This window comes from Stegostoma tigrinum, chromosome 35 (genome assembly GCF_030684315.1).
Source record: "Stegostoma tigrinum isolate sSteTig4 chromosome 35, sSteTig4.hap1, whole genome shotgun sequence".
Classification (NCBI taxonomy): Eukaryota; Metazoa; Chordata; class Chondrichthyes; order Orectolobiformes; family Stegostomatidae; genus Stegostoma; species Stegostoma tigrinum.
Window position 1 is genome coordinate 20,314,058 of NC_081388.1, and position 19,405 is coordinate 20,333,462.

At 43.0% G+C, this 19,405-nt stretch overlaps 1 protein-coding gene across 1 annotated transcript in view; it reads right to left on the reverse strand.

Moving 5' to 3' along the window:
- LOC125447617 (proto-oncogene vav-like) overlaps positions 1 to 19,405 on the reverse strand; it is a 140,469-nt gene that overhangs the window by 83,400 nt on the left and 37,664 nt on the right. Inside the window, exon 2 of the mRNA XM_048522182.2 lies at positions 4,868 to 4,984. Coding sequence (XP_048378139.2) covers positions 4,868 to 4,984 — 117 coding nt within the window. The remainder of the gene's footprint in view (positions 1 to 4,867; positions 4,985 to 19,405) is intronic.

Here is a 19,405-nt window from a genome sequence, read left to right on the forward strand (position 1 = left end):
TCTCTCCTCGCTGCTACAATCTCTCTCCAAATTGTCTTTTGATGTACTCTCATCCTGGATTGCAGAACTGCAATGTGAGAAATCTGTTCTCTGATCTTACCTTTTTGCTAAGGGGGTTTGTTTATGGGATGTTACTATATTGGAACAGTTAATTAGTAATAGTTACTGAGTGTATTATTCTGTTAAGCTTTTCAATAGAGTAAAGTTATTCCAACTCCATTCTTTTTTGTTGCAGTTTCACTATAGTGCATGGTAAAGTGTGTTTTGATTTAAATCGGGGAGTTTGACCAATCAAATTGAATTTGGAATGCAGCATCTGACATTTGCCTTTATAAAATGAGAAAAAGTTAGGGTCTGGGCTACCTTCTTAATGTAATTCCTGGTTAGTCCATTACATAAGCAATAAATGTAAAATGTCAGGAGATTTGTAATTTCAGGATGTCATTGAGAAGATGACAGTGAGCTGCTTTCTCCCAAAGTGTTGTTCAGGAGGGATTTCACTCCTCCTGGGACTGAGAGCTTCACTGGGATGACCAGCATTTGTTGCTTGACCTTATTTGAGGTGAGTGACTTGCACAGCCCATTCAGTTGAGATTCATGGAACAACAATTGACATTACTGTGAGATACATAGCCAGATTTTCTTTCCCTAAGAGGGCATTAGTAAATCAGATGAGCTTCTGTCCGAAACGTCATCTTTTGTGCTCCTGAGATGCTGCTTGGCCTGCTGTGTACATCAGCTCCACACTTTGTTGTCTTGGATTCTCCAGCATCTACAGTTCTCATTATTATTGTACTCGACATTCTGCATTTATCCATTGAATTCATATTTCACTAGGTACTATGGTGGGATTTGAACCCACATGCCCCAGAGAATCAGCCTGAACTTCTGATCACCAGCCTGGTACATTACCTCTATGCCAGATCTTCCCCTACTGGTTGATGATAGTGCCCATCACCGAGAGCAGCATTTTATTGCAGATATATTAGTGCATTGAACTGATGTTTCCACAGCCGCATTGGTGGGTTCTGAACTCACAACTATGGGGCATTGGTCTACACCAGAAGGAGGAATGGTCGATTGAACGGTGTGAATGTTTTGAGGGGGAGAAGCCACTTGCTGTCCTCCTCCTTTCTGGTTAAAGGTCTAGAAGTATCAGGAAACACAGCTTTCACCAACATCAGAAAACTAGATCAAGTTCCAAGGAAGGGCGCAAGGCAAGGATGCAGGGTCGACACAACAAAGCAGCTAGAGACTGCAAAGGCAAAATGTTAGGGTTGGTATTGTGGACAGAAGAGATTAAAAAGGCTCCTTAATCTGATCCAGCTTGCCAACGAGGAACGATTAGAGAGGCTGGGCAGAAGGAGGCTACTTCATCAAAGCTCATTTATATGAAATGATACAGATCAGACAAAGCAACTTTATGACTGTGTCATTATATAATTAGAAAGAGCTATACTGAGACAAATTACAGAAGAGCAGGGAGGGTGTCATTATTGCAGAATCCTAATCACATTTTTGTTGGAGAAAATAGAAGGCGATTTATGTTGCACAGCAAGAACCAAGTTAAACCTTGTATCCTCACCCACTCACATTATTTGTCAAGGGAAGATTTGAGACTGGAATATTAGATTGGCACCAGTTAATTTAGCTTTGCTTTCACGTCCGTAAATCTGATTAAAAGTCTTCCGGGTTGTTTTGGAAGTTTTTGCTGATTCCTTTCATTTTCCACTCGCAGAGAATTAACTTCACCATGTTCCAGTTTCTTTCATTCAGCCTTCAACCAGGAAGACTCAGGCATTGTGGTTTGGCAGCGCGTTCGACTGACCGATTTGTTTCAGCTATCAGTGAGTGTCCATTTGTGTCTAGTCTGCACCTGGGCAGGATCACTGATTCCTCGCCGACCTCCTGTTCAATTATTCTGGGTTCAACTATGTCAGTCTCTTCATCAGTGATGCTTATCCCACGTTTGACTTGTTACACCTGGGTGTGGACTCAGAGGAAAGGAAACAAAGAGCTGGATGGTGGGGCTGAAGCATGGAGCAGACATTTCAAAGCTCTGAATAACCAAATGGTAGAATGCATGTGGAAACTATTGACATCGATATAAACTGAGAGCACATTTCCTTTGTGGGAGACAGGCTAGAAATAGGAGGCAGAGCTGCAAATGAAGGGGTCTCCAATTTAAGTCAGAGATGAGAATATTTTCTTTTTCTCTGTCTGAGTCTGAGGAATTCTTCTCCACAGAGAGTATTGGAGGCAGAATGATTTTTAACGCTGTTAGAAAGGTTATTGATTGATAATTAAGGAGGTCAAAGTGTGTGGAAGCGTAGGTGGGATTTGAGACCACAGTCATATCAGACACAGTCTTATCAAGCAGCAGAAACAGGCTCAAGATGCCGAATGGCCTTAAATTGAGTTCATATCATGGCTGCTCCCATGGAGGACGCAGCCAGGGGTCTTTTGGAGGGGCAACTGCATGGACTCACAGAGCATACTCCATCACCAAAGGCAAGATGTTAATCTGGTGTCAGCAGCTGTTCATTCAGGCATCATTGCCAGTGGCTGTGTGCTTTCACTGTGGTCTGCACAGTTCACTAAAAAAGACCCGCAAGAGATGGAGCACACCCAAGTATGAATTGCTTTGATTCAAAGATATGGGGTTAAAAAATAAACATGAAGCTAAGTCCAAGTGAATTTTCCATTTTCTATTTCTAACAGTATCTCAACCTCATATAGGCTTCTTGGTCTGTGTCTCCCCTGAGCAACGTCGCTGCCTCACTGACTACCCATGACTTCGGCCGGTTGTGTACGCATGCTGGTTTCCTTATAACCAGAGCAGATCTTGTGGCTTGGTCAAAACCCAGACCGTGAGAAAATGATTACATTTTCTTTCGTACTGGTGAAATTTCAGTCTGTTCTATTCTAGGCCTTTCTAGAACTGGGCTCCATGAAGTCTGGTGAGACATGAGATCAGCTTCCCGCTAAGTTGGGCATTAAGGATCCCTCCCTACAATTTCAGGGAAGACACCAGTCACACTCTCAATGAACATCGTTAAAGCAGGTTATCGGGACGTTGCTATCTATGGCAGCTTACCATTTGCAAGTTTGCTTTCTGTAGGAGAACTGGGGAACAAATAAAAATCGAAAGAACTGCAGATGCTGTAAATCAGGAGCAAAAACAGGGTTTCCCGGAAAAATTCACGAGGTGTGGCAGCTTCAGTGAAGAGAAATCAGAGTTAACATTCCGGGTCCAATGACCCTCCCTCAGAAGTTCTGAGGAAGGGCCGCTGGACCCAAAGCATCAACTCTGTTTTCTTTTCCACAGACACTGCCATAGTTACGGAATAAAGGGGCTTGTGTTTAAAACTGAGATGAGAAGGAATTTCTTCTCCCAGTGAATGGCTAGACTTCTCAAGAGTTGTGGAGGCTAGATCACTGAAAGCATTTAAAGAGGTGATAAATATATTTTTGAAATGTCAGGGAATTGAGGGTTAAAATGAGCCGGAATGAAAGGGGAGTTAAGGTCTGCAGCAGATCAGCTGTGGTCTTGCTGAATGGTGAGCTAGGCTTGATGGGCCAAATGGTCTACTTGTTATGTTCTAGCATTTATAGCAGAGACCTTTTAGCTTCAATTCATTCATGAGGTGATGTCACCACAGGCTAGGCAGGCATTTAGTTGCCCTTCCAGAGTCAACCCCATCAGTGTGGGTCTGGAGTCACATGTAGGCCAGACTGGGTAAAGATGGCAGATTTCCTTCCCTAAAGGGCCTGAGTGAACCAGATGGGTTTAGACTACTGTCATTGACATTGGCCAACTCTTTATTCCAGATTATCTTTCTCATTAAATTCACAAACTTCGCCATCTATCATATTGGTGTGATCAAAACCCAGGAATCACTAGCCCAGCGATAACGCCCCTAGCTACCGAATTTTTTGAAATGCTAAAGAAGTTAACAATTGGCTGTTAAGCACTTTTTGACATCCTGACTTTGTGAAGGGGGGGCAGTGTGTTAATGAAAGCCTCAACTATTTTAATCTTGATACCACCCATCCCATCCCCAAAACAATGGGATACACCCATTGCTCATGCTCAGCCATGTTTTACCATGAAGGTAGCTTTCCCAGCATCCTTTGGTGGTAGCCAAACCCTATCCCCCCTCCCCAATTCTTAGTTCTAAATGTTCCCTCCAACTATTTTGGGACTGGGGTCCTGCAGCTGAGATGGGAGTGGTTGGGGGGTTGGAGGGGAAGGTTGAAAGTAGAGGACAGCCTCCACTTGGCGAGCAGTGGGGTCACGGGTTTTATTTCTGCGCCCACAGCAGGGGGTGAAGAGGCTGCCTGGTGTCCTGTTAAACATCAACCCACCCCCCGCCTCCCCACAATCTCCGAGAGCTGCCAACTCCATTAGCTGGAGGTTGCGTGGGGGGCACTGCTGAGTTGCCATCCTCGCAAAAATATCACGGGAGGGTGACAGACAAATCCACTGCCCTCTGGGCCTGTCTTGTGGTTTCCACAACTTGGGGATGTGCTAGCACAGTCAACACGCAGATACCTTTGTCTGCCATCCTGCCAACATTCCCACCCATTGCCAACGGGCATGAAAAATTGTAGCCAGTGCACTTGATAAACCTAACTGCAGTTGATTCTTCTCATAGTCAGCCAGTTCAGTATTATCAAACTGATGCCTGACCCCATTATAAATGGTTCAGCAGAAGCGCCTACTGTCTGAACAAACATACATTCGCAAGCCACTCAATAATAAAGGGGCTGAATAAATAATTTGACTTCCCCAAGGGTTTTCATTTCCTCTCGAAACCAGGCAGTGCAGGGAAGGAAATTTTAGACTGTATTATAAACACTGTACCTTGGCAAAATCACGCACGTCGAATAGATCAAAGGCTTCAAATAGTTCGCTCTTCTTCATGCTGAATTTCTCATAGCATGCATTTAGAAAGGTCCGGATATTCTTCAGGCAAAGGAACTGCAAAGCAAGAAAGAGCAGATACATGAAGGATCAATTGTCAGAAAGCCCATTCTCGTGTTAAAAAGCTTCATGCAAATTCCTGCCCCCAGTTCACTCTGCCTGTTGTTACAGATCTGTCTTCACATTTTTTGGAGCTGGGTGGAAGGCAAACAGTCGAGAGATGGAGGGAGATCAAAAAATAAAAATCTCTGGATTCACAATCACCTTCTCAAGGGGCAACTAGGCATGGGCAAGAAATGCTGGCCAGCCAGCGACGCCCACATCCCACCAATAAATAGAAAAAAAATGCACTCCACAGCTTGAGGATGTGCCAATACATTTGATGCCCAACCAGAAGCAGCACTGAGATGACGACGAGAGTGTCTGTTATTGTTAACGCTCCTTCAAAGGGCTTTGTGATGTTTCACTCTAGTTAGGGAGTGCTATGTAAATGCAGGATGTTTTTGCTGCAGCATGCTAACCTTGCCAGGAGATGGCCATGAAACCAGAAGGTACAGGAGCAGAAGCAGGCCACTTGATCTCCTCTGCCATTCAGGGAGATCATGGCTGATCTAATTCCTCCACTTTCTTGCCTTTTTCCAAAATCCTTACTGATGAAACACATCCATCTTTCTCAGCCTTGAATAGACTGAATAACTCAGCCTCAATAGCCCTCTGAGGTGAAGAATTCCACAAATTCTCTCCCCTCTGAGAGAAAAAAATACGCTTCATCTCTATCTTAAGTGCATAACCCCTTACTCTGAGATTATACCCTCTGGTCCTAGACTCTCCTACAAGGGGAAACGACCTCTCGACTTCTCCTTTGCAAAACCCGTAAGAATCATGGATTTTTCAATAAGCTATTCTCTCGTTCTTCTAAATGCCAATGAATTCAGGCTCAAACCTTTCCCCATAAGAAAGGTACAATGTTTACATAAGTTCCTCCTAACCTGATATCGGCCAAGTGAACTGTCTCTGGACTGGCCCAATGTCAATATATCTTTCCCTCGATCAGAGAACCAAATCTGTTTGCAGTATTCTAGCTGTGGTCTGACCAGTACTGTGCACAGTTTTAACAAACCTTCCCTATTTTTATATTCTATTCCTTTTGAAATAAAGGCAACATTCCACTCACCTTCCCCATTATCAGCTGAACTTAGAGGTTAGCCTCTTTTTGTGATTTATGATTTACATTTATTAAGGGGAGGTGACGGCCTTGTAGCATTATTGCTTGACTATTATTCTATAGACCCCAGTAATGTTCCAGGGGCCTGGGTTCAAATCCTGCCGTGGCAGATGGTAGAAAATGAATTCAATAAAAATCTGGAAATAGAAAGCTAATGGTGACCATCAAACTACTGTTGATTGTTGGGAAAACACCAGCTGGTTCACAAGGGAAGGAAATTGCCATCTTTACCCAGTCTGGACTACATGCGACTCCAGGCCTCCAGCAATGTGGTTGACTCTTAACTGCCCCCTGGGTAATTAGGGATGGAGCAATAAATGCTAGCCCAAACAACCAACATTCTCAACCTGTGAATGAATAACAAAAATGTATGCAGCATCACCCTAGGGAGAAGATGTCTACATTTTTCTCCTCTGATGTTCATGCCTAAGTGGATAACCTCACATTTTCTGACATATTCCTCCCACCAAGTTTTTGCCCTATCACTTTACATATCTATACCCTTTGGCAGATTCTTTGTGTTATCCTCCCTAATTGCCTTCCCACCTTTCTTTAGTATCATCTGCAAACTTGGCATTGACTTTCCATACCCAAGACACTATTTTGTTGCCCGTAGCACTGTGCGAGTTACCGGTTGCCATCTTGAAAATGCTCCCCTTATCTCAAGGTCTCTGTCTTCTGTTGGTTGCCCAATCGTCTATACTAGTCCCTGCACCAAATGCTCTTTTCTTAATAAGTAGCCTTATGTGCGGTACCTTATTGAATGCCATTTAGAAATCCAAAATGCATCATATCTACTGGCTTCCCTTTATCAATCCTGATTGTTACGGCCTCATAAAAATTCCAATGAATTTGTCAGGCACATTTTCTCCTTCGTGAAGCCTTGCTGATGCTGCTTCAGGTATTAGAAATTTCTAAATGTTCTACTATTAGAGATAGCTTCTAATCAACCTGTTCAGATACATCACAATCCCTGGAGCAGGTAGGGCTTGAATCAAGGCCTTCTGGCTAAGAGGGGTGAAGACTACTACTATATCTTCTAGAATAGAGTCTAACCATTTCCATAACAGATGTTACACTAACTAAACAATAGTGTCCTGCTTTCTGTCTCCTTCCCGCTAAAATAAAGTTGCTACTTGGGCAGTTTTTCAATTCTTTTGGACTTTTCTGACTCTCAGGATTCTTGGGAAATTGCAACCAATGCATGACTTATTTCTACAGCTATGTTCTCTAATATCCAAGAATGGATCCCATCTGGTTTGGGCAACTTATCAGCCTTTAGTCCCATTAGTTTCCCTGGCCCTTCTCTTATTACCTCTTCCCCTTTTGTTGTTTATTTAGTATTTCCGGAATGCCAACAGCGTCTTCTTCCATGACGATTAATGCAAAGTATTGATTCAATTCATCTACCAATTTCTGGCTCCCCATCATTATTTCCCCAATCTCATTCCCTTGGGCACTGTCTTCCTCTTTACTAACAATTCTGTTGTTACTCGTTAGTTCACCCTCATAATTTATGTTCTCCCTTTTATTTGGTGTGCTTTGTTGGCATTTAAAATGTTCCCAATCCTCTAGTTTACCGCTGATCTTTGTCACTTTGTATGTTTCCCTTTCAATATCATACTGTCCTTAACTTCTTTGTTTATCCATGAAGGATTTATTGTCTTTCCGGGATCCTCTGTTGAGTGCCATGAACTATTTTCTGAAAGTTCCACCATTGTTTATCAAATATCCCTTCTGCTAAACTCCTTCCGGCCTACTATGCATTACTTTAGATTACTCTCAGCAATGTCTTCTTCCCTCCCCTTGCTATTTCTTGCCTCCATCCGCAAGGATTTTAGATCATCCAAATAGAAACCATTTCTTACTATTGGGTTTATTTTACGCCATCCTAACAAAGCTGCCTGAGAGCCAAGTTTCTCCCACTGAAACTGAATGTTAAATTCTACCACGTTATGGTCACTATTCCCTAATGGATCTTTCACTCAGATCCTGGCTCATTACTCATTACCAGTTCCAAAACAGCCAGATTGGATCCACAATACGTTGTTCCATTAAACTGTCATGAATGCACTCTATGAATTCTTCACCACAGCTACCTCTGCCAATCTACACAAAGGTTACAGTCATAAGTAATTAATTGATGCCTTTTAAACATCCCCTCATTATCTCTTGGTTTATTCTCGACTTACAGTATACTGCTGTAGGCGACTTATAGATTACTCTCAGCAATGTCTTCTTCCCTCCTGTTGCTATTTCTTGCCTCCATCCGTAAGGATTTTAGATCATCCAAACCGAAACCATTTCTTACTATTGGGTTTATTTTACACCATCCTAACAAAGCTGCCCCTTCATCTTCCTTCCTGCCTTTCTTTTGAAAAGTCACATGCCCCTAAACTTTTAGTTTCAAGCGTTGATCTTTTTTGTAACAATGTTTGTCTAATGACTGTAAGATCACACTCATCAACTTCTATTTACGCAGTTAATTTATTTATGTTTTCCTGAATAGTAAATGCATTTAAGTAAAGTCATACAGACACCAAGTCATACAGCACAGAAACAAACTCTTCAGTCCAACCAGTCCTCTTCAAACATGTCCCTAAGCTAAACAAGACCATCTGCTTGGCCCATACCCCTCCAAACCTTTCCTATTCAAATACTTAACCAAGCATCTTTTAAATGTCATAACTGTACCCACACCGACCACTTCTTCCAAAGGCTCATTCCACAAAAGAACGAATCTGTGTAAAAAAGTTGCTCCCCATGTCCTTTTTAAATCTTTCTCCTCTCACCTTAAAAATAGTTTTGGACTCCCCCATCTTGGGGAAAAGTCCGACCTCATTCATTTTATCTATGTCCCTCAGAATTTTCTAAATCTCAATAAGGTCACGCCTCAAGCTCCTACGCTCCTGTGAAAAAAGCCCCAGCCGATCCAGCCTATTTTTATATCTCAAACCCTCCAATCCTTTTCAAGATTTCTCTTCCCTTTCATCCTATATATTGCCATGATTTAAAGGATTACTCGTTATATTTTTTCTTTATGTGTGAGAAGTATTTAAAAGAGCAGCAGGAGGGTGTACCTGCATAAGTTTGCACAGAAATGGGTAGGTGCCAGGGTTGTAACGGTGCTGGATTTCTGTCTAAGGCTGAGTTGGATTGTCTGCTAAACACTTCTGGCTGAAGATTGTTGCAAATGCTTCGATCTTGTCTTTTGCACTGATCTGCTGGGTTTTCTCATCATTGCGGAAGGGGCTTTTTGGGGATCCACCTTCTCCTCTTGTGACTTTATTTTTGAGCACCATTGACAACTGGATGTGGGAAGACTGCAGAGCATAGATCTGATCTACACGGGGCGGCACGGTGGCTCAGTGGTTAGCACTGCTGCCTCACAGCTCCAGTAAGCTGGGCTCGATCTCACCCTTGAGTAGCTGTCTGCGAGAAGTTTGCATGTTCTCCTTGCGTCTGTGTGGGTTTCCTCCGGGAGCTCTGGTTTCCTCCCACAGTCCAAAGATGTGCAGAATAGGTCAATTGCCTCTGCAAAATTGCCATAGTGTTCAGGGATGTGTGGGTTGTGGGTGGATGGGTTGGTTGCTCTGAGGGGTTGGTGTGGACTTGTTGGGTTGAAGGGCCTGTTTTCACACTGTAGGGATTCTATGATTCGACTCTTTGAGGCAGCTGCACCATTCAATGTGATCACATTTGTTCATCCAGCTCTATACTCTGCTCTCACTCTCTACCTGGATCTTTTTAGCCCTAAGAAACATATCTAAGTCCTTCTGCAAGGACAACAGTCCTAAATTGGTTTTTAAACCCTATTTCCGCTTTTACCCTCCTGGTCCCATACTTAGGCCTGTATGAAGTCACATCTTGCTCTTTCTATCTTGGGTTTGAAGGCAGTCAAGTCTTTCAAAGCTGGAGGACTTGATTTTTCTGACTCTGTTTATAATATTGGACCATGGAGCATGACATTGGGAAGTCACATGGGCCTGCTGTTTACTGATAGACCTTGGGAAGGGGCACCAGCATCTCCCTTGCACAGGGAGAAACTCCCTGCACCAGTGGGCAGGGGAACAGTGGGACAGTGGCAGCAGTCCTCAGAGTAAAGAAGCATTATTCGCAAATGAAAAACAGACACAACTGTGAAAAGAAAGGGGTGGAGAGTGGTAGGAGGATGACTAATAGCAGGAACAAGGGCCAAGAAGCTGAATTACTAAATCAAACCTCAGACATGTATTAATTAGAACCGGAGTTTACAACAGAAAGAAGGAAATGAATGATCAACCATGAATCTGGTTATAAGAATGGGATGTACAAATAAACAGGCTTTGTTCTGAGTGGCATGCAGCAACTAGTGGCACTCTGTAGGGATTAGTGCTTGAACCCCAGCTATTCACAACACATATGAATCATTTCGATGAAGGAATCAAATGTAAAAGCTCCAGGTTTGCAGACGACACAAGGGTGGGAGGGTGAACTGTGAGGAGGTTGCAGAGATGCTTCAGTGCAACTCAGGCAAGTTGAGTGAGTGGGAAAATACATGGTAGATGCGGTATAATGTGAGTGAATGTGAGGTTATCCACTTTGGTAGCAAAAACAGGAAGGCAGATAATTATCAATAGATTGGAAACAGGGGACGTGCAAGAAGACCTGGGTGTTGTTGTACACCAGTCGCACTTGAGCATGTAGGTGCAGCAAATGGTGAAGGAGGTAAATGTGATGTTAGCCTTCATAGTGAGAGAATTCGAGCACAGGAACAGGGATGTCTAGCTGCAATGGTACAGGGCCTTAGTATAACCACACTTGGAGTCTTGTGTACAGCTTGGTCACCTTAGCTGAGGAAGGATGTTCTGGCAATGGATGGAGTGCAATAAATGCTTATCAGACTGATTAATGGAATGGTAGGATTGATGTATGGATTGGTCACTGGAATTTAGAAGAATGAGAGTGAAATCTCATAGAAACCTAGAACATTCTAATAGGATTAAAATGTAGGAAGGATGTTTCTGCTGAGCGGGGTGTCCTGAACTTGGCGTCACAGACTAAGGGTATAGGGTAGGCCATTTAGGACTGAAATGAGGAGGAATATCTTCACCCAGGGAGTAGTGAGCCTGTGGAATTCACGGCCATGGAACATATTTGAGACCAAAACATTGAATGCTTTCAAGAAAGAGTTAGATACAGTTCTTGGGACTTAGGGCATCAAAGAGTATGGGGCAAAGTTGGGAACCAGGGACTGAGTTGAATGACTATATTGAATGGCAGGGCAGCCTTGATGGGCTGATTGGCCTACTCCTGCTCTCTACTTTCTATGTGCCTATGGAAGGAGCCCATTCTGCACATCTGGCAGTAGATAGAACCAGCCCATGAATGGTAATCATGGAGGAAATCTGTGTGTAGGCCCAGAAGATGTGGACACAACCCTCAACAAATTCTTTGTACACATTAGAAAAGAAAGATGAAGATGCAGGCTAGAGGACCGTGAAATACTGTTAGAAAAAATTGCCCGTGTGAGAGAGACAGAGAGGAGATACTAAGGGGGTCGGCAGGCCCAGACGAGACATAATCCAGGCTATTGAAGGAGGTGAGGGAGATATTTGAGGCCCTAATCGTGTTTCTCAGATATTCTGTAGCCTAGGGTGAGGTAACAGAGAACAGGTGAATATTGCCCAAGAAAAGGCCAGCTAGTCTAACCTCAGTAGGAGTGAAGTTACTGGGAAGAATTCTAAGGGATGGAATGTCTCTGCACTTGAAGAATGATGGGCCAATCCAGGATAGTCAGCAAAGATTTGTTCAGGGAAGATAATGTTTGACAAATTTGATTGAATATTTGAAGGATGCTTTGATGAAGGGAAGCACCGTTGATGTGGTTTACATGGAATTCCACAAAGCTTTTGATAAAGTCACTCATGGCAGACCGGTCAAAATCATGGGATCTGAATTAAAGAGACATGTTGAAACTAAATTTGGCCAAGAGGCAGGAAGGAGAGGCAGATCACAGAGGGGTGCTCTTTTACTGGAAGACTTTCCAGAGGGTTCCACAGGGCTCGGTGCTGGAGCCCTTGTTGTTTGTCGCTTACATTAATGATTTGGACTTAAATGCAGCGAGGTTGATCAAGACATTTGGGGGTGATAAAAAAAATTGGGTAGGTTGGTAAATAATGACAAGAAGAGCTATAAAAAGCGGGAGGATATCACCAGATTGGTCAGTGGACAGGTTAGTGGCAAAAGGAGTTCGGTCTAGAAAAGAGAGAGGTAATGCACTTGGGGGCATGAATAGGGTGAACAGTCAAAGTGTTTTCCCCAGGTTAGGGGGGGTCCAAAACTAGAGGGCACAGGTTTAAGGTGAGAGGGGAAAGATTTCAAAGGGATCTAAGGGATAATGTTTTCACGCAGAGGGTGGTGTGTGCATGGAATGAGCTGCCAGAGGAAGTGGTGGAGGATGGTACAATTACAACATTTAAGATATTTCTAGATGGGTACATGAATAAAGGGATATGGGCCAAATGCTGGCCAATGGGACTAGGATACCTGGTTGGTATGGACGAGTTGGACTGAAGGGTCTGTTTCTGTGCTGTACACCTCTATGACTCTATGACTCAATGTGAGAGGAGGAGGCCATGGAAGATTTTGAAAACCAGGAGCAGAGTTTTGAAACTGAAGACTTGGTGAACCGGTTCCAGACTGACTGTCATGGCGGGTCTGAGTAACTGGGTGAGAAACCATTGCCTGTGACTGCCTGGACTGGTCACAGAGAATGGGGAATAGTGGTCCCATTAGCCCCCATGACCCTATTAACACCAGGCTGGCCTCATCGCACTCCACCAGGCTGGGACGTCACAGAATCAGGCAGTTCAAACCAGCACAGCCAACTTTGAATAGACCGCACGTGGAGAAAGAGAGGCCACTGGGATTAATTGGTGGCACGGTGCCTCAGCGGTTAGCACTGCTGCCTCACTGCGCCAGGGACACGGGTTCGATTCTACCCTCAGGTGACTGTCTGTGCGGAGTTTGCACATTCTCCTCGTGTCTGCGAGGGTTTCCTCCTGCAGTCCAAAGGTGTGCAGGGTAGGGTGGATTGGCAGTGCTAAATTGCCCTATAGCATTCAGGGATGTGTAGATGAGATAAGGGGTTGGGTCTGGGTGGGATGCTCCAAGGGTCGGCGTGGACTTGTTGGGCCGAAGGGCCTGTTTCCACACTGTTGGGGTTCTATGATTCTGTGCTGGCCTGATAACCTGCCCAACATTACTCACCATCGAAGGATGTACAGTGTCATATTGAACTGAGTGTAAACTCATTCCACTCTAGCCAATTGGGTTTTCCCTCCCGCAGCGACTTGTGTAAACATTATCTGCATGGATTTCTTCAATGTGGGTCACTCTACCTATCCTCCCGATTCCTGGCTAACCAGCTAAAGTTAGTACCTTTTGGCATTGTACAGGTATTTCTGGATTCTTAATAGGTGACATCCTGTCCTTGTTCACGCAGGGAATTCCAAAGCTAACTAATATAAGGAAGTGGGAACTCCCTACGACTTGCTTATACACTCGCCCTCAATTATTTATTGTGGCAACTGTGTCTGCCAAATATTGTAAAACAAACACCCAAAAAATGAGGAAGTCCAGCCCAACCCAGATCCAGATTAGTACTGTTGGCTTACAAAGGGTAATAGGTAGTAATGATCTGCTTCTTAACTCTTTGAATCCAATGACTATGATGCTGCTAACTGAGAGAGGGAGAAAGAGTGAGAGGCATAGGGACAGAGTGAGAGGAACGAGGAGCAGGCCACTCTACCATTCCATAGGGACATGGCTGACTCTCGAGGGCAACTTCGTATCCCTGCTTTCACAGTATACCCCATGACACCTTTCGAATTGAACTGTACCTTTCTTGAATATACCCAACCTCCTTCTGTGGTAGCGAATTCCGCAGGTTTGTCACCCTCTGAGCGAAGAAATCTTTCGTCCTTTCAGCCTTACCCCCTCATCCTGAGACTGCGACCCCTGGGTCTCAACTCTCCAACCCCCCAAAGGACACATCCTCTCTGCATCTCGTCTGCCCAGCCCTGTTGGAACTTTATCTCTCAAAATTTGTAGATGACACAAAGCTGGCTGGATGGGTGAGCTGTGAGGGGGTTGCAGAGATTTGGACAGGCTGACAGAGTAGGCCAATGCACAGCATATCCAATACAACGTGAATAAAAGTGAGACTATCACTTTGGTAACAAAAATAGGAAGACAGATTAGTGTTTAAATGACTGTAAATGGACAGGGGGGAATGCTCGGTGAGGCCTGGGTGTCCTAATGCACCAGTCACTGCAAAAAATGCAGTAGGCAGTACAGAAGGCAAATGCTATGTGGCCCTTCATAGCAAGAGGATTCAAGTACAGGAGTAGGGATGTCCAACTGCAGTTGTACAGAGCCTTGGTAAGGCCACACCTGGAACATTGTGTGCAAGATTTGGTCTCCTTATCTAAGGAAGGATGTTCTTGCTATAGAGGGAATGCAGCAAGGGGTTTACCAAATTGAATGCTGGAAAGTCAGGGCCAATACGTAAGGAGAGATTAAGTCAGTGAGGATTGTATTCACTGGAGTTTAGAAGAATGAAGGGAGATCTCATAGAAGCCTATCAAATCCTAACAGGGTTTAAACAGGTTAAATACAGGAAGGATGTTCCCAGTGGTGGGGATGTCCAGAACCAGGGTCATAATTTAAGGATAAGGGGTAAAGCTTTTAGGACCGACTTGAGGAGATATGTCTTCACCAAGAGAGTGGTGAGCCTGAGAAATTCAGAAAGTGGTCAAGGTTAAAACATTGTGTTTTCAAGGTAGACATAGCTCTCATGGCTGAAGAGATTGAGGGATATGTGGGGAGGCTGGGATTAAGGTATTGAGTTCGATGATCAGCCATTATAATGTCGAATGGTGAAGGAAGCTCGAGGGACCTACTCTTGTTCCTGCTTCCTACGTTTCTATGCTTTACCCATTGAATTGAAGAGAAGGAGAAATGGGACAAAAGGAGAAGCAATAGAGTGGGAGAGGGAGAAACAGGATGAGAGAGGGGGAATGATAATGAGAAACAGGAGATTAGAGAGAGGGAAGAATAGTGTAAGAGAGGAGGGTACAGAGTGAGGGAGGGAGAATCTGTGAGGTAGGGAGAGAGAATAAGTTGGGGAGAGACAGTATGAAAAAACCATTTGAATGAATAGCAGATTTAAACTTGGTGGTATGGCACATTAGGAGTTATGGTGACATAGCTGCAAAACGGTCAGGTCTGAGGCCTAAATATACCCAGATATTAATTCCCCAGGAAAGCAACAGAAATGATGGAGGGTATACAAGGGGAGAAAGAACATGGAAACAGGAGTAGGCCATTCAACCCCTTGAGCTTGTTCTGCCATTCAATGAGCCCATGGCTGATCTGTAGCCAAACTCTACACTCCTGCCTTTGCCCCACGCCCTTTTATAACTTTGCTGAACGAAAACATAATCTAAATTTAAATTTATCACCTGATCCAGCATCCACTGCCATTTTGCGGAAGATAGTCCCAAATCTCTACCACTCTTTGTGTGTAGAAGTGCCTCCTAACATCTCTCCTGAATGGTGTGCCCCTAATTCTCAGACTAAACCCCTTATTCCAGAATACCCAAGACAAGAGTCTACCTTTATTGACCCCTGTCTTTCTGGGGTAATATCTTTCCGTGTCTAATATCTTGTCGACTTCAACCAAATGACAGTACAGCTTTCTAAATTCTAGAGAAAGCAAGCCTAATTGGCTTAGCAAAAAAACAGAAATCGTTAGAAAAACTCAACAGGTCTGGCAGCATCTATCTACAGAAACGCAAGGTAAAAGTTTCCAGCCCAGCAGCCCTGCATTAGAAAAGTTCAGAATAATCTGTTTACTCCTTCCAAAGTGAATATATCCTTACTAAGGCTTTGGTACTGAAGAATGGAGTCACTTCAATAATAATAGAACAGAATACAACAGAACTGAATAGAATAGAATTGAGTTGAATTGAATAGAATAGAAGTTTATTGTCATGTGTACCGCTACATGAAAAATACAGAGAAATGTTTATACATCGCCCTACCACCTGCCTACATCAATGACAGAAGTCATACACTATCATTTAAAAAAATGTAAAATGAAGACGAAGTCCATTAAAGTTCAGTTAATAGTGCTTGGTCTCGGGATGTCTATGGAGACAGTGGAAATTTTAGAAATTGAATCAAGAAGGACAAAAGTACTTCCGTTTGTACTTCAACGCCACTCATTGGTAGCAGTGATAAAGTAGCAGAATACATAAGTGCAGTGATGAGGTACTCATAAAGCAAATGCAAGGTGATTTACACGGGGAGTTTTAACGTGCATTTTGATAGGAACAAGTACTTGCTAGAAAAGATGTAAATTTCCTGAGCGCGTCTGAGATCGTTTTCTGTAAACTAGAAAATTAAACCACCAAAAGCTTTGCTTTCTTCGTCTCAGCAACTAATAACAAGCCAAATTTAGTTAAATACACCATGTGGATATTTATCAAAAGTAATGATAATGTGAATAGATTCAATGTGATGGTCGAATGAGGAAAAATACAAATAGCATCTAAAATTCTCAATTTAGATCAGAGCAAACTCAATGCAATGAGGCAGTCTGCAGTGAGCCAGGCAAGTCTGTCAACAGATAAAATGGAAGGTGAATGGAAAGGTTCAGAAAAAAAATTCAATTGAATATGACACAGGAGCAGTGTATACCCCTAAAAATGGTAGTGAGAGACAACAGGACAAGTAGGTAAGTGAGGTAACAAGGTGTAGATCTGAATGAACACAGCAGGCGAAGCAGCATCAGAGGAGCAGGAAAACTGACGTTTCGGGACTAGACCTGAAGAAGGGCTGAAATCTCAGCTTTCCTGCTCCGCTGATGCTGCTTTGCCTGCTGAGTTCATCCAACTCTACACCTTACTATCTCAGAATCTCCAGCATTTGCAGTTCCTACTATCTCTGAAACAAACAGATGAGGCAGTTAGGAAGGCATAGACCGTCTGCAATTCTGATCACTAGGGAGGATGTGATTGCACTGGAGAGGGTGTAGGGGAAGTTATTTGGATGTTGCCTGGTCTGGAGTGATTCAGTGATGGAGAGAGACTAGATAGATTGGCATTATTGTCTTTAGAGCAGAGAAGGTTGAGTGGGGGACCGATTGAGATGTACCAAATTATGATGGGCCTGGAAAGGGTAGGTAGGTAGTAGAGAGATCAATAAACAGGGGGCATAGGTTTAAGGTAAAGGGCAGTAGGTTTGCAAGGGGATTTAATGTAGAACCTTTGCATCCAGAGAGTGACAGGAGTCTAGAACACCCAGCATACAAAGGTGTAGAGGCAGGAACCCTCAGAATATTTAAGAAGCATTTAGATGACCACTCAAAATGCCATAGAAATCAAGGGTGCATGTCAAGCATTGGGAAATGGGATTAAAATTTATAGGCTTTCCTATAGATTTTAATAAGACACTTATTCAATCATTATCTTCTACCTGTTTATCCTTCACCTTAACAATGCAATGAGCATAATATTTACAATTTTTTCAAACACTTCAATCACATTGAGCAAGCTTGATGTACCCTTTCAAAACTCCCGCTGTCTCTAATGAGCCTGAAATAATCAACTGAGTCGTTTCAACCTTAATTACAGATTCTGGTATTTCCCAACAACAGATCTAATTGAAGTGTTTGAAAAGATTGTAAGTATTATGTTCATTGCATTGTTAAGATTAAGGATACACAGGTAGAGGATATTGATTGAATAAGCGTTGAGTTTGCTCCGATCTAAATCATGAATTTTAGACACTATTTGTATTTTTCCTCATTCAACCTTCACGTTGAATCTATTCACATTAGCATTATTTACGATAAACATCCATATCGTGTATTTAACTAAATTTGGCTTTTTATTAGTTGCTGAGACTAAGAAAGCAAAGCTTTTGGTGGTTTAAGCTTCTAGTTTACAGAAAACGATCTCAGGCGCACTCAGGAAATTTACATCTGTTCTCAACATCTGGCACGGCAGGATGGGCTGAATGGCTTCTTTCAGTGTTGTAATATTCTGGAGATCGACCATAACATTGAAGCCCAATCATACAAAAAGTAGCACAGATTCTTGCAACTGTGAGGAATTTGAAGAACAGAGGAAAGAAAACAACTTGTAAAAAGCAACTTGGGAGGCATATTAAAACCAGCATAAGGTTTTTTTTACAACAACTTCAGAAAAAAAGAAAAGTTAAGAGCAGTGTAAACAGACAATGGTGATATTGCTGATGTAAATAAGGAAGCAGTGGCTATCTTGAGCAGTTACTTTGGGTTGGTATTTACTGTAGAGGAAGAGGCCAGAAGCTGGAAATCCCAAAGAAAACAAATAGGCGGTCAGCGATAGGAACTCACCAAGTTCGCACAAGCAAATTGAAAGTGCAGAAATAAATAATGACCCTTTACAGCGACAAACTGCCAGGGCCAGATCATTTCGACATTAGGATTGCAAAGGAAATAAAATAGAGGATCTAATTAGAATCTTCCAAAGTTCCTGTGGTTTCAATTCTCTTTTGATGGGAAGGCTGTGAGTGTCTCTCTCCACTACTTTGTAGAGGAATTTCTATGGTTGGGAAATACCAGAATCTACAATTAAGGGTGAAATGACTCAATTGATTATTTCAGGCTCATTAGAGACAGTGGAAGTTTTGAAAGGGTATGTCAAGCCTTCTCAATCTGATTGAGGTGTTTGAAAAGATTGTAAGTATTATGTTCATTGCATTGTTAAGGTTAAGGATAAACAGGTAGAGGATATTGATTGAGTAAGTGTCTTCAACACATACAAAAGTGGAACTGGTCTCAATGGGCCAAATGACCTAATTCTGCTCCTACACCTTACGGTCTTATGGGCACTCTATTGCCATGGTGACAATGTCCCTATCTCTGAGCCAAAATGTTTGGCTTCAACTACCACCCATCTGGAGGCATATCGGAACAAGTGTGGGCAGATTGACTAAAGCTATAAGTGTTTTCATAAACCATGGTTTAATGCTTTAAGGAGCTCCCATTTACTTATTTTGTATTATAAGGTATAAAAAGACCATAAGTCCATAGACATAGAAGCAGAAGCAGGCCATTTGACCAATTGAGTCTGCTCTGCCATTCGATCATGGCTGAGACGTTTCACAACCCCATTCTCCTGCCTTCTCCCTGTGACCCTTAATTCCCTTACCAATCAAGA